General features: G+C 41.2%; 1 protein-coding gene across 1 annotated transcript in view; it reads left to right on the top strand.

The window, feature by feature from the left end:
- Nucleotides 1-14,985, top strand: part of LOC122788868 (kinesin family binding protein) — a 338,092-nt gene that overhangs the window by 191,197 nt on the left and 131,910 nt on the right. The window contains exon 6 of the mRNA XM_044055773.1: nucleotides 12,200-12,312. Coding sequence (XP_043911708.1) covers nucleotides 12,200-12,312 — 113 coding nt within the window. The remainder of the gene's footprint in view (nucleotides 1-12,199; nucleotides 12,313-14,985) is intronic.

Raw genomic sequence — 14,985 nt, 5'->3', positions numbered from 1 at the left:
GTGGGTGATAGGCTTCTGAGTCCTTTCAGACACCTTTTCTCTGAGAATGTGCTTTTAGTACTGCAGGAGGCCAAGAAACCCAATCCAGAGAGATCCTACTTATCCAAATGGAAGTGGTTCTCCATCTGGTATTTTAACAGGCGACTAGATCCGTTTTCAGTGGCTATACCTGTAGTCCTGTCTTATTTGTGTGAACTGCTCGAGGCTGGATTGGCTTATTCTTCAGTTAAAGCCCACTTATCAGCCATTTCTCCACATCTGCCTTTATCTTCTCCTTTAGCTTCTAAGCTAAAGTTGAGCTTTTCTAAAATGTGTCCTTCACATCAGACCTCTTAGGAAGCCTGTTCCTCCTCCCTGAGATTTGAATTTTGTTCTGGAAAAACTGACACATACACCATTTGAACCTGCAGCTTCAGCTTCTTTGAAATTTTGCATATGGAAAACTGTTTTACTGGTAGCCATCACTTCTGCTAGAAGAGTTTCTGAACTTCAAGCTTTAATGGCTTCATAACCTTTTCTGATTTTTCACAGGGATAGTCCGTGTCTTCATACCAACCCTGATTTCATGCCTAAAGTGGTTAATGACTTGTGCCTTAACCAGTCTGTTCACTTACCTACCTTTTTCCCCTTTCCTCAAAACTAAGTGAAAGGGTGTTCACACCTTGGATGTACATAGACAACTCAGATTTTACCTGGATTACCTAGAATACCTGAAAATATTTAGCTACAATAAGGCCTGACGACGTATAGTTCTGGCATTGAACAAAGCACAAAACCGACAGTGAGGGACGGTCTGGGCCTAAACAGATGACGCAGCAAAAATGGAAGTCCTGCTGTGGTATTTGCTTTCCACAAGTGAGACAATTGTTAACTTTTTCTGACATCGGTTAGAGCAAGAAAAAAGGATCCTCAACAGGGTACTTAGCTTTAGAAGACTTCAACTTCAATTCGGAAATGAAAACTCAGGTAGCGGCCGACCGGCACTCGTGCGAACTGCTTCTGCTTCAGGCTCCTTGGCAAGGAAGACTGGTGTAATGGTGTCGGCTGCCTGATTTTATACCACTGACAACCTGACGTCAGTCCTGGAGCAACAGCAACCGACGCAGAAATACTAAGCCTCTGGTATTAGGTCCGACTGAGGGCTACCCCTGGCAGGAAAACCAAGTGTGATGACTGCAACAGTGAATACACTCGAACACCTACATTTATGTTGTGTACATAACTGTACTTTCTGACTGGGGCATTTAATTCTGAGGATGGTACATGCAGATGTCACTTTTATGGCCTATGTCTGCTGAACCCTATGTGCAATGTCACACGTAGCTTAAGTCTTTGGTATACTGGCTGGACATTCGAGTCGCCTAGGTGGGGAATCTGTCATGTTATGAATACTGCAACATGGAAGAGAAGGGCATCTGTAATTATTGGTAAGATTTTACACAACCTTTCTATCTTGTTTATTTGATCCATATTGCCAAGTAATAAAGCCTGGTTCACACATGTTTTCTGTGTACCCTTGACAAAATGGTTACCATATGGCTTCCCTTCATTCTTAATATTAAAAAAAAAAAAATCCAAAAAAGGCACACCGTCCCTCCTTTTGGCTTCTTATTGTCCAAGGCAGGCTCGATTATCCTACCTTTAGCAGATGCCATTGAGGGACACCCTGTTATCCCACTTATCAGCACTCGATTGGTTCAGCAGAAGGCAGTCTGGTGCACTTACAAACTAGAGAACCATGACATTTGTTACCTGAATCCTCTGAGCTCCTTTTCAACAATGACCTTCCAGACAAAGTGGTGAAAGTTTGGCAAGAAGACACTAAACCTAGCATCAGGTAGTTATACCTGGCAACATGGGAAAGGTTCTGTATGTGGTGCCCTAGCACCAGGATGTTATACCTGGTAACATGGGATAAGGTTCTGTAATTGGTGCCCTAGCATGAGAAAGTTAGACCTGGCAACTAGAAAAGGTTCTGTATATGTAGCCCTAGTACCAGGAAGTTATACCTGGCAACATGGAAAAGGTTCTTTATGTGGTACCCTATCACCAGGAAATTATACAAGACATCATGGAAAAGGTTCTGTATGTGGTACCCTAGCACCAGGAGGTTATACCTGGCAACATAGAAAAGGTTCTATATATGTAGCCCTAGTACCAGGAAGTTACACCTGGCAACATGGAAAAGGTTCTATATGTTCTGCTGTAGCACCAGGGAGTTGTACACAGTAACATGGAAAAAGTTCTGTATGTGGTGGCCTAGCATCAGAAAGTTATACCTGGAAACATGGAAAAGGTTCTGTATATGGTGCCCTAGCACTAGGAAGTTATACCTGGCAACATAGAAAAGGTTTTGTATATGTAGCCCTAGCACCAGGAAGTTGTACACAGCAACATGGAAAAGGCTCTGTATGTGTAACCCTAGTACCAGAAAGTTATACCTGGCAACATGGAAAATGTTCTGTATGTTATGCCCTAGCACCAGGGAATTATACAAAAGCAACGTGGAAAAGGTTCTGTATGTGGTGCTCTAGCACAAGTAAGTTACAAAAGACAACATGGAAAAGGTTCTGTATGTTCATAGGTTCATACTAGGCTATCTGCCCTGGGGCATTTATAAGCCTAGCCCGATTGTGTTTGGCTTACGCCACCCCTTGATTTGAGTATACTGTGCCCTTTTTAAAGTTTAGTTTACTGTACCTCTGTCTAGTAGTGACACGGAAGTAATCCCCGGGATGTGGTGCCCTAGCACGAGGAGCTTGTACAAGGCAACATGGAAAAGGTTCTGTATGTTATGTCCTAACACTGGGGAGTTATACCCGGCAACATGAGAAAAGGTTCTGTATGTGGTGCCGTATCACCAGGGATTCATACCTGACAGAATTGAAAATGTTCTGTATGTCTACATGTGGTCCTGTAACACCAGGAAGTTGTACATGGTAACATGGAAAAGGTTCTGAGTGTGGTGCCTTCGCACCAAGTACCCGGCAACATGGAAAAAGGTCTGTGTGTGGTTCAGCAGTAGGAGTATTTTTACCAATAATCTGCACCACAGCTAGAGTCCTGCTGTACTTAAGAGTTCCTATGTTCAGGTCTTTCCTGTGCACTCATTAGTGTACCACTGGGGACATTTCTTTCTTTCTCCCTAGGATCCCAGTTCTGTCTCCCATGCCTTAGTGAAGCAATTCCTCGAACTGGTCCTACACAAGATTACCTGTTTTGTTGAGACCTAAATTTTATATTACAGCAGCTGACTTTGACCTGCTTTGATCCCAAGATTTCAGCCTTGGTTCCTGTTTTGGAAAACCTTGGTCTTAGTGGCCATTACATTGTCATTACGTCATCCAGAAGAGTGCCCGAGTTCCAGGTTATGATGAGCACCTATCCTATTTTGTCGCACAGCGAAAAAACAAATTAACCTAAGGACCAACTTCCACTTTATCCTGAAGGTAGTCTCAACACTGAGTCTTGGTTGCTTCTTGTAACCAAAGGGCACGGGGTATTTTTCCTTATAACTCTATTTGCCTACTGTATGCACTCAGTAAGTGACGTAGCCAAACAGTGTTCCTGGGGTGCCCCAGGAAAGGGGCACATATTTCCAGTGGACTCACTGGTTAAAAATTGTGTAAAAATAAAATAAAAAACAAAGTATATAAATGAAGGTGGACACTTAAGTACTTGTAAAGAGTGGCAAGAGGTCATCTGTCTTCTTAAAGGTGTGTATGGCTAACCCTCTTATGACCCTGTGATCACTTCTCTGGTATTATTCCTATGTTCCTAATATGTTTAACCAGTATTTACCTTTGCCACTGGGACAGAGGGTGAGGGTGTTGCACTTGCTTGATGTCCACACACAGCAAAGATAATCTGTACAAAAAATTATATATGTTTGGAAGAGGACACCAACTATTTGTCTTCTTCCAACCAGGAAAAAAGGCATGCTGGTTGTTATGCAAGCTCTCTGCAAGTGGCTGGTCAACTCCAAAACATTCTGTTATGAGTTTGCAAACAAAAAGGAGCCATTGTGAGAGCTCATTCAACTAGGAGTATGGACACCATAGCAAAATTCTTCAAAAACTTGCCAACCCCCAGAGACTCTCTGAAACAGGAATGTGAGCATGTATGCACACCTTCTGTAAGCAACAACATATTAACCCCTTTCTAATTTGCTCTATGGGGTTGGGATGTCATGTCAACAGTTATGATTCAAGTTGATGCCACTCTTCCACCATCTTTGACAGTCATGTGTGACTGTCGCAGGTCATCTCTAATACAGTCCATCTTTTTTTTTTTTTTTTTTTTTGCTGAATGCCCTTTTTCCCTCTTGCTGCCGCCTTGTCTGTCCCAAATCATCTTCACCAGATTGTCCTCTACTTTACTGCACATGCCCAAGCCACAGTAATCTGTTCTTTTTGACCTTTCCAATTGGAATTACTTGGGCTTCTGCTCTAATGTCCTCTCTTTTTCTTTGTCAGTCCCACAGTGTGCAGCCTACAACCTGTCTCAGGCACCTCATATCCATCACCTCTAGCTTCCACAACTGCTCTGCATTCTCTGCCCAGGTTTCTGTACCATACAGTAGTACTGGTCACACTTCTGCTTTGTACACCTTACTTCTCAGCTTTTGCATTCTTCTGTCACACACTACCCTTGACACTCTGTGACAGTTGGCTGCAGCCTCTCTGAGTCTAGTTTTGACCTCCTCATTTCATCTTCCTTTCTCCACAAACACCCTTCCCAAATACTTGAAACTGTACACTGACACAAAACATGCATATCCCCTTCATTCTTGTACACTGACATTAGAACGGTTATTCTCCAGTCATCTGGTTACACCTTTCTGTCCATACCCCCTTAGTACCCTCAGGAGCAATTTCTGTCCTACCTTACCAAACCTCTACATCATATCAGCCGTGACCTCATGAGCCTACTGCTTTCTGTGACTTCATCAGCTGTGACCTCATGAGCCTACTGCTTTCTGTGACTTCATTTTCTTTAGTGTTGCTCTTACTTCTGTTGTAAGCTTTGTCTGGGACAGTGCAGCTTTTGAGGGATTTTCTTCATTCAGAAGCTGCTTGGAAGTACTCCTTCCATATACCTTTGATGTCCTGTGGACTGTTGAGCAGGATGCTGCTGGCATACCATCTGAATAACTGTCTTCTTTATCTTTTTGTCTTTGCCTTGCATCCTTATAGAGTTCCTTTCTGTAATCTGCTGAGTCACTTTCCGAAAGCTGGTAGAGTGTCTCTGATGCCTTGTGTTTTGCTATTGCGTTAGCCAATCAGTGTTCCTTCTTAGCCTGGTCCATATTTTCTATTTCCCACTTTTTCCTGCACTCCTTTTTTTTTTTGATTTGTTGAACTTCATTCCACCGCTAACTTTTCTTATGTACTTTGCTTCCATACCTGGCTCAACTGCATCTTCCTGTCATAAGAGTCCTGAATATTTCCTTGAAATCTAGTACTTTCTCTCTCTCTCTCTCTCACTTTGCAAGTCTTCAGCCTACTATCTGTTGACCTTCGAGCCTTCTCTGACCATTGATTGAAGCAACCAGTGGTTTATTCTGTGGGGTGACTGTTCCACTGCAGATGACTTTGCAATCACTGATTCTACCCCTGTGCTCTTTCCTTACTAGGAGGAAGTCTACCTGAGTTGCATGTTGGCCATTTGTGTGTTATTTTTGGACTTGGAGCTCTCTTGCTGAGCCATGCGTTATCCTCGATTAAGCCATTTGCCAGACAAAAGTCTAAAATGACCTGTCCTCCTGCATTCCTGTTGCCCCAGCCATGTGGACTCAGGCAGTCCTGAAATACTGTTCTTTCTGTCTCTGTTTGTGCATTTACGTCTCGCATTATCGAGACTAACTTATGTTGTCAGCATTATGTAGTAGGTCCTGCAACTGCTGCCTGAGTAGTGCAGTCTTTTCCTCACTGTCACAGCCCTGCAGTGGGCCTAAGCAGCTGTTATAAATATTGCTCTATCGTTACACTGGAATCTGACTGCTATGAGTCTGTCATTAATTCTGATGACATCCCTCGCTGCCTTCTGAAGCCCCTCTCTCACCACATTTCCCACATAATTTCTTGTCTGTCCTCGCCCTGATTAGTAGACTGTGTATCCCAAGCCAAGTGGCTCTTCATCACTGCCTCTCCATCTTCTCTCCTGGATACAGAGGATATCCAGCCTCCTCCTCACCGTCATGTCACCACCTCCAAGCTACGTTCAGTCAGTGAACCTGTATTGAGTGTAGCCATCATTGGCTCATGCTCGGCAGGCTGATTTGTTTTTCGTACAGCTTTTGCTTAACAGAGCTATCCCAGGTAACTTGAGCTGAGCAACTGGTTAGCCAGTAGCTTATTGACCCTGGACTGCTGGACTTCATGGCAGGCAAATTCTGTCCATTAGGGTTGCATAGGGCACTCCCACCATTAGCATGGGTCACAGATGTAGGTCTGCTCCACAGTTCACTTTCCACCAGTAAAGACCCATGCCCATTTTGTTGACATTAGTCAGTGTGACCAAATCACCTAGAGCCAGTTTTTACATCCCTGATTGGCTGTCCATGACATGGTGCACAGTCTTAATCTGTGCTCTTTCTGGAGGACACTGTGCAAAGTTCATGCCCAAAGTGGTTGATCTATACAACTCTTCCGTAGATGGACACCGTCTAGACTCTGTGCTGCCACCCAGAATTCCATTCTTGGGTGAGTTTGAGGTGGAAACACCCCACACGTTTCTGGGAGGAACCTCACAGAGAAAACGTGAAAATTCCATACTGGCATTGGCCAGGTGTCTGAATCAAACCTTGTGCAATGGGAGGTGAATACCTTAACTATTGTGGCAACTGAATCCTCTCCTCCAAATCCCTCAAAATAGTCTTCAGTGCACAGGCCACGCTTTCTTGGTCCTTGGGTCCAAACTGTGGGGATCTCTCCCTTTATCATGTTCTTACCCCCATTTACAGATCAGAACTAAAAGCACATTACAAGAGGCGAGGAAAATGCACCTGCTGTCTGTCTTTCTCTGGCCTTGTAACTTAACCTCTTCCTCCCTACTTCCTTCTACAGAGCTTGCTTTTACTTTACTTTTCATTGCAATTCTTTCATGACAGCTCAGATACACACTCAGTATGTAATGCTTGTATATGTATGCCTTGTGTTTTGTCACTCAGTCTGTATATAGTGTCCTGTATCTGTTGTCTTTATACCCTCAAAGCCAGCTGTGATTTTCACTTTATATATAATACATGTATGTACTGCATTTTGTAACTCCACTTTGTGCATAATGTCCTGCATCTATTGTTTATCCTTGGGCTGAGACTGCAATAGGTCCAATGGGATCACTGTTCTACCCCAGTTAACACATGCAAAATAAAATAAATAAAGCTTTGTAAGCCCAATCTAAGCTAATCTAAGAGTGGTGTATCCGGCACAGTCATGTAGACCACCACACCACATTCTTTATATATTTCTGATGCACTCTGATGTGTAAGGCATGCTTCTCCTATAGTGATCTCTAAGATTAGTATAGCACATTTGTGTGTGCAGCTTACAGTAACAGTATCTGAGTAGACCACTACTTCAGTATAGATTCTCTTTTGTCATCTGCACTGGGATAAAACAGCATCAGAAATTGCCCATCTGCAGAAGAGAAGGGATTGCAAACTTCTTTAAAACCTATAGGAGCAGTGAACATTTATTTACTGCCTTACCTCTAGACGTTATAATGCGCAAGTATAGCTAATTATTAATATGCAGTTATAGGGTGAAGTGAGGGTCTACAGTGCCCCACTACCGATAATGAAGGGTTATACGTGAATTTTTTTTCCTGGCAAGAAGAATTGAAGTAACGGAGTGAGCATGGGCCCTTTATACCAACCACTGATCCAGTATCAGTAAAGGAGTCATGTTCTTGGGATATCCAAAGAAAACTCTAGGCATCAGGCCAGAAGACCGATTTGATTTTGTGTGTGTGTGTGTGTGTGTGTGTGTGTGTGTGTGTGTGTGTGTGTGTGTGTGTGTGTGTGTGTGTGTGTGAGATAAAATACAGATTTGTATACACATACAAATGTATGTATGTAATATATATTGTGTGTGTGTGTGTGTGTGTGTATATATATATATATATATATATATATATATATATATATTTTACGTATAGGTAATGTTTACTGTGCATGTGTTTATATAGGTACTTGCTAGTCATTTGATCTGCGAGGTTCTTAAGAAGCTTAGCCTTGCATTCCCGGGGTAGTTTTTACCCTTACATTTTGAATATGAATAACCTAGAGACAGGTTGAACAAGGCTATGTTGGGACATTTATGTTTCCTTTAACTATGTGGGACAGGAGTGCAAAACCAGGAGTGAATTTGTATGTACATTTGAATAGCATAAGAAATACTTTGATTTATGTGAGTGGAAGCTGTTTCCTTAGAAGTAATATTCTCTGTGATACATACCTATTCCTCCAACCAGGTTTTATTTATTTTACAAAAGAGATTGAAATCCCTTGAGAGTTTATACCATTGGACTTGCAAATGTGCAATAGATCTGACAAAATAGGGCCTTCTGAAGCTCTGTGCACAAGGCACAGGTCTCCCCTCAGTGCCTGTAGAATGCTAAGGAAAGGGACGTGACTTTTAAGGCTTTCCGCATAGATTTTGTGGTTTAGGCTCTTCATTATTTTTTCTTTTGAGACTGCATTGTGGTGGCTGCAGTTGTGACAAGTGTTTGGCAAGTACATACTAAAAGGGGCATTTATGCTCCACGATCAACATAATGATTACGAAGTCCAGTGGAATGATTAGATCCCTTTATCTGGACACCATACCCTTGGATACAAGCTTTGCAATAAAAATTACTTCCATATAATAGTTCATTGCCAACATAGTTTCCCACATTCCTTAGTGATTATTTTTCAGGGGTGTGTTAATGTGATGGCCACTAGGGGAGTCGTGTGCTAAAGACTATGATCATGTACTTCTTGCCAATTAGTTTTAGTATGTGGTTTTGAGACCAGCTGTTTGTTGGTGACCGACCATCTTGGGGGGTCTTAGTGTCCTCTGGGGAATTTGATGCCACCAAGTTTGTAGTCGTGTAAATTTGGTCAGCCCCAAACCCTTAACATTAGCTTTTACCTCAGAAGTAAATGCCAAACAAGAGCGTCTCACAGTCTGATCTCTGGGGTACGCTAGTAATGGCAGGTCTTTAGGAGGTAAAGCTGTCCACCCTAACATCCTTGGTTCTGTTTGTAAGCCAGTTTGCTCTCCGAGTTACATATGGACTGACTTTTAACTGGGAGAGTTCATCAGTGGTACCTCAGTGTGGAATGGTGTTGAACACCTTACTTTTGCCCTCAACCTTTGCTTCAGTAACTTTTTTGAAGAAGTCAGCCAGCTTAAGTAACCAGGACCTGCCCTTGACTAATCTGAACCAGGTCTGGTTCAAAAATATGTAGGTTACTTTGTATCCCTGTGTATTCATTTTATAATGTTTATAACCTTGCATGTATATAATATGTATATATAAAATATGCATCCACGTTGTTTGCAAGATTGTTGTCAACACAGATGTATTTCAGAACGCTGGAAGTGCATTACCGTAACTCGTTTTAGTAGTTTCATTTCAGACGCAGTAACAGATTCCATGTAGTAGTAATGTCATATATTTTTTTGCAGGGACTAAGCCCATTTGCACCTGCTTCTGAGATGCAGGGTCTGTTTTCCTACAGCTCTGCTTCATCTCCCTAATTGTATAACCTCTTGAGTCGGGGAGTATTGTGACTCTCAGGGCAGGTTTATTTCCCTTTCTTTTTCAAACACATCTTTTAATTTACTGTACCTGCTGTATCCAGTCCAGGGTTATGGAGAAGACAGAGCCTGTGCTAAAATTCTGTGGGGTGCAAGGCTGAGAAACGAATCTGGTATTTGGTACCTAACAGTCACACTGTCTCTTACACCCGCTCACACAAAAACATTTACCTACAGGCAGCATAATTAACTGGAGTACCTAGTGAAGACCGGGACGGCATGCAGAGTCTACACAGAAGACACCCCAGCTGGGAATCCAAGTAGTTTTCTGCCAAGTCTTCCAAACCAGACTTTTCTATTAACCTTTAGATGCTCTTAGGAGAAATGAATTTTATGCAAGGTGCCCTACTGCTTACATGCTTTGTTATCCTGTGGTATTATCTTGTGTATTTGTACAGCAAGGCAGACTTTTCAGTCAAGGGAAAGGAAAACACAAAACAGATGAACAGAATAAAATATAATCACTAATTATAATTTACTTTACCTAAGCACAGTTCAGGAATTTAGTAGACAGAGCAAATTTATAATCCACAATCTGTTTTATCTCATGGCATTGTTATTTGTTTTGTTTGTATACTTGGGCAAACTGAACTACTGGGGACTTCTTTCCATCATGAACTTGTTTAGCAGAGAAAGTGAAATGCAAATCATATGAATTAAATAAAATGATATAGTTACTGATTAAGTATAAATTATTTTGCCTAAACAGTCTATTAATACAGAAGGGAAAAATAAAGGAATAATTTAAGACTGAAATAGTTTTCAGTATGATACTCCCCATTTGTACCAAGTTGATTTGCTAGAAACCAAAAGCATTTAGCTCTGCTTACAGTCGTTTAATGCCTATTTAACTGGACCTTTGCAAGTACATTTTGCTTCCATAGTGACAAATTCCTTGATATATTTTTTTAATCTCCATAAGGTGTGCAGTTTATAATGTCAACATGAAGGGAATTCCACCACTGAGGAACTAGAACTGAAAAATCTCTTAGGAGAGCATTATAGTGAGTGAAATGGGATTTTAGGAATATTTGCAGATTGACAGATTGATGCACAGAGAGATAAAATACCTTTAAAATCTGTTTTTGTTCTTTTTGTAATACAGTAATGACTAGTTATTCAAACCTGCTTAAGAAGATCTGCCCAAAACAGACAAAAAGCTGCAACATACCTTCTCCTGGTACCCTAGCACTGAAATAGTAAGATGTTCTTTAGGTAAGATGGGGTACATCTCTGATGATAAAGATAACCCTGTAATTCTCTACCTCCTGGGGTAAGTTTGTTCTGGTTGGGAATCTACCCAAGTGTTCTGATTTGTTCATTTTTTGTGCAGTCATTACCATGTACATAGAAATTATATTAGTAAATCTGGCTCACGTTCTTCTTCCTGGACCCTACTGTAGCTGGGTTTTGTCCAGCGGTACCCCCCAGGCAGCAGGCAAAAATAAAATAAATGTGTATACATGTCCATACAGATATACACATGCTTCTATAAAAGAACTCTGTCAACTGTTTCTGGAGAATCGCCATTCACCACTGCATCTGAGATGACCCCCAACCAAGACTTCAAGTTGTCAGCTTGGATTTTGAGTTTTCTAGTTGAAAAATGCACCTTAGCTTCCTTTGAGCCTTCAGGTCATTTTTGCTTTTAACAGTTGTCTTTTTGTGGTAGTCCCCTCACTTTGATGAATTTCTGAACTGCAGGCTTCAATGTGCAATGAGTGCTGTATAGTCTTAAATAAAGACTTGGCTGTCTGTGGAAACACGTTCCCCCTTGGTAGGATTGAGATATTGAAGTGTGAATAGTGAAAACTAAGCAACATCTTTGAAATGATGTATTAATAATTTTACAATGGTATGTTAAAAGTGCAATGTTAATTTTGACTGTCGGGAGTTTAAAGATGTTTTGCATTCAAGCCATGGGATATAAGCCAAAAACATGCAGCAGCCAGTATTCCGCTTAACCTTGAGATGTTGTACAAGCACACGTGAGCGGGGTGCTTACTAAATGTAGACAGAAAGAGTAGGATTTTTTTTTTATTTTGCTTAATGCATGTTACTCTAGGTTGACCTCATGGTTCATAGATGGTTACTTACTAGCTTGCGCACACAACTGTTGTCATCTTAATGTTACAGATGTTGACCACTAGCTTGTAACAATGAAACGGTGCCTGTGTGCTTTTTCTACTGGTCTGTTTTGCTGAACGTCCCTTGGTTATATTTATGAACTTGGACACTACAAGCATAATTGTTTCTGAAGCAGTTCTTAGCTTCCCATTTCCTACCATCTGTTGAAAAGTTAGTCCTTCCCCAGCTTTGAATGATTTTCGGAGATAAAAGATGAATTTTATTGTTCCATCAATGTTTTACTGTTGTTTTGGTTTATGCAGATGAAGTAGAGAGAGAGAAACGAGAGAAATTGTGTCAGAGGAAAGCTGAAATTGCCAGATGTTGGATTAAATACTGTATTAATCTCCTTCAAGATGCACGGAACTTGCTTGAGGTGGGTTAAAAAATTGATTTTTAAACAAGTCTGTTCTGTTTTATGTCAAGTGATATTTACCTTCTGTACAGATAAATCATTGGGTACTAAAGGACTTGGTTGTAAAGAAAACTATTTAGCATAATATTCATTACTAACTTTTCTGTCGGGCTTCAACCTGTCGACCAGCCCTTCTAGAATCTTCAGCCCTTGTGCTCTGCTTCCTTGTCTGCAGTATTCTGCTTTCCCTTTCTCTCCCCAGATCTCGTTTACCACCTCAGGGAGTGCATTGTGGTCTGTGAGCTCCACTGATTGTATGCTTTGCCTGCTATTTTTAGCTGTAGTTTGTATCTTCTACCCCAGTGGTCCCCACCCAATGGGCTGCAGACCAGTACTGGGCCGTGGATCATTTGGTACCAAGCCACTAGGCATGGACTAAAACGAAAAAGCGAATGTGTGTATGCATGTGTCTGCGTGTGTGAGTGAATGCATGCATGAAAGCAGAATGTGAGTGTGAAAGAAGAAGAGACTGTGTGTGTGTATGAGAGAGAGAGTGAGCAGTGAAATCAATTGAGCAGTTATTTTACACTCGCTAAGCAGCGCTTTTGCTGTTTAGCGAGTGTAAAGTAAAAGTCAAGGAAACCAAAAAAAGTGTGTTTCTGTCTGCGTGTGAGTGAATGCGTACATGAAAGTAGAAGAGTCCTTGTGTGTTTGTGTATGTTTCTGTTTGCATGTGTGAGTGAATGCGTGCATGCAAGCAGAAGACTGTGTGTGTGTCTGTGTGTGTCTTTGTGATCCCTGGCAGGAGCAATCGGGTTTGTGTACCTCTCGACCATATCACTCAACCTCTTGCACAATAAATCTGGACAGAGCCATGAATAATAGGGATAGATTTTAAATATTGCTTTTATAAACATAGAAAGTCAATAAGTTTGTCATTAGGTTTACATACCTCTCAACGATACCACTCAATCTCTCACAATAAATCTGGACACACACCTCTCAACCTCTTACAGCAAGAAATCTGGACAAAGCCAAAAATGTTGGGGGGACAAAGGCCCAAAAATAGGGACACTTTTAAGTACTGCTCTTACAAACTTAGAATGTAGATAGAAATACAGGTTTTGCATTAGCATGCATTTTCTGAAGGGTATGAAGTCTGAAACTCAACTGTCTGTCATTTTCTGACTTCAACCCTCAGTGATCTGCCAGTGATTTGCCAGAAAACAATAATTTTTGAGAAACAGACTAAAAATATGAGACAAAAGTCTGGACATTCTGCAAAAATCTGTACAGTTGAGAGGTTTGCTGGACAGAGCCAAATAATGACAGATTTTAAATATTGCTCTTATAAACTTAAAAAGTCAATAAGGTTGCCATTAGACGAGCAGGTAAAGGCACAACCAGAGCTGGGGAACACAATATATGCCAGGAAGCCAAATAGCTGTAAAAACGCTTTTATTACACTGCACACTTGAAAAATAATAAAATAGTAGAATTAAGCGCTTTCATCTTTGTCAGGTCAGTGACTTCTTCAGAATAACACTACAAGTAAGTTCATCACAATTTATACAGTCATATTTAAAATCACGCCTCCCATTTAATGCAACAAGTCAACCAGGCAGATCAGTCATTAACATATGTAAATAAATCAAGTGAATGAAATCTTGCATCACACTCTTTATAAAGAAAATGTATTAATATATTCAATATAAAGTTCTCTGCACTGCCCTTTGGGTCATCTACTGCGCTATTTCATTTTGCAGGCAAATAAATCTTCAAATATGCCCATACCTGGACGATTGTCTTAATTCAGGCAGAAAGCCAGGACATACTATTGAATCATCTGACGTTTGTACAGAAATTAAGTCACATCTTGTACCCTGCCAACAAATTATATTCCTGTGCGCAAGCTTGAACACAACTTCCCAGATGGCTTTCCTCACGCCAGAGAAACAGGTTCATTTGACAGCCTACTTCAAACTACTGGCCACAAAGACCCAGCTATCTGCAAGGAAATTACTGCAAGCCCTGGGGTTCATGGCCTCCTGCATTCTCCTAATTCTTTATGCAAGACTGCATATGAGGAAACTACAGTGATATCTAAAAAGCCTATGGTGCCAACATTCTCAGGATCTAGAAGCAATGATTCCTATCATACCTTGTCTACAGGAGTTCCTTTGGTGGGCAGAGGCCTGCTACCAAAACAAGGGACTGCCATTCACTCTACCCCCTTTTAACATTTATTGGCTATACCTCTATTCTTGTTTACTATGCTTAAAGCTTTTTGGTGTATTTGCTTTTTGTTGGAGGTGTAACCTTGTATATATAATTGCTTCCCATTATGGGGGCATCTGACCCTGGGGCAAGAAAAACTGATGTAATGGCATCGGTTGCATGCTTTATACCCCTGACTACCTAACATCATGGAAGATGAGACAGCAACCAACGCAGGACCCAAGACTTTGAAAATCAAGCCGACTGAGGGCTACTGCAAGCAGATAATCCAACTGCAACAGTGAATGCACTCGAACATCTACATTTATGCTAAGTGTACACAACTGTACTTTCTGCATATGCTGCCACTGGAGCCAGAGCTGTAACTGAGCATCTGGCCAAGTATGTGAGTAAAGGGATGCTTCCTCTCTTTGCCCTGTTCTAATCATCTTTCCCATCTCCCAATAAAAAGCATGA

This window comes from Protopterus annectens, chromosome 14.part0, assembly GCF_019279795.1.
Source record: "Protopterus annectens isolate FY-2018-M chromosome 14.part0, PAN1.0, whole genome shotgun sequence".
Classification (NCBI taxonomy): domain Eukaryota; kingdom Metazoa; phylum Chordata; order Ceratodontiformes; family Protopteridae; genus Protopterus; species Protopterus annectens.
The sequence above is the reverse complement of the archived record's forward strand: the minus strand, read 5'-3'. Positions and strand labels throughout refer to the sequence as shown.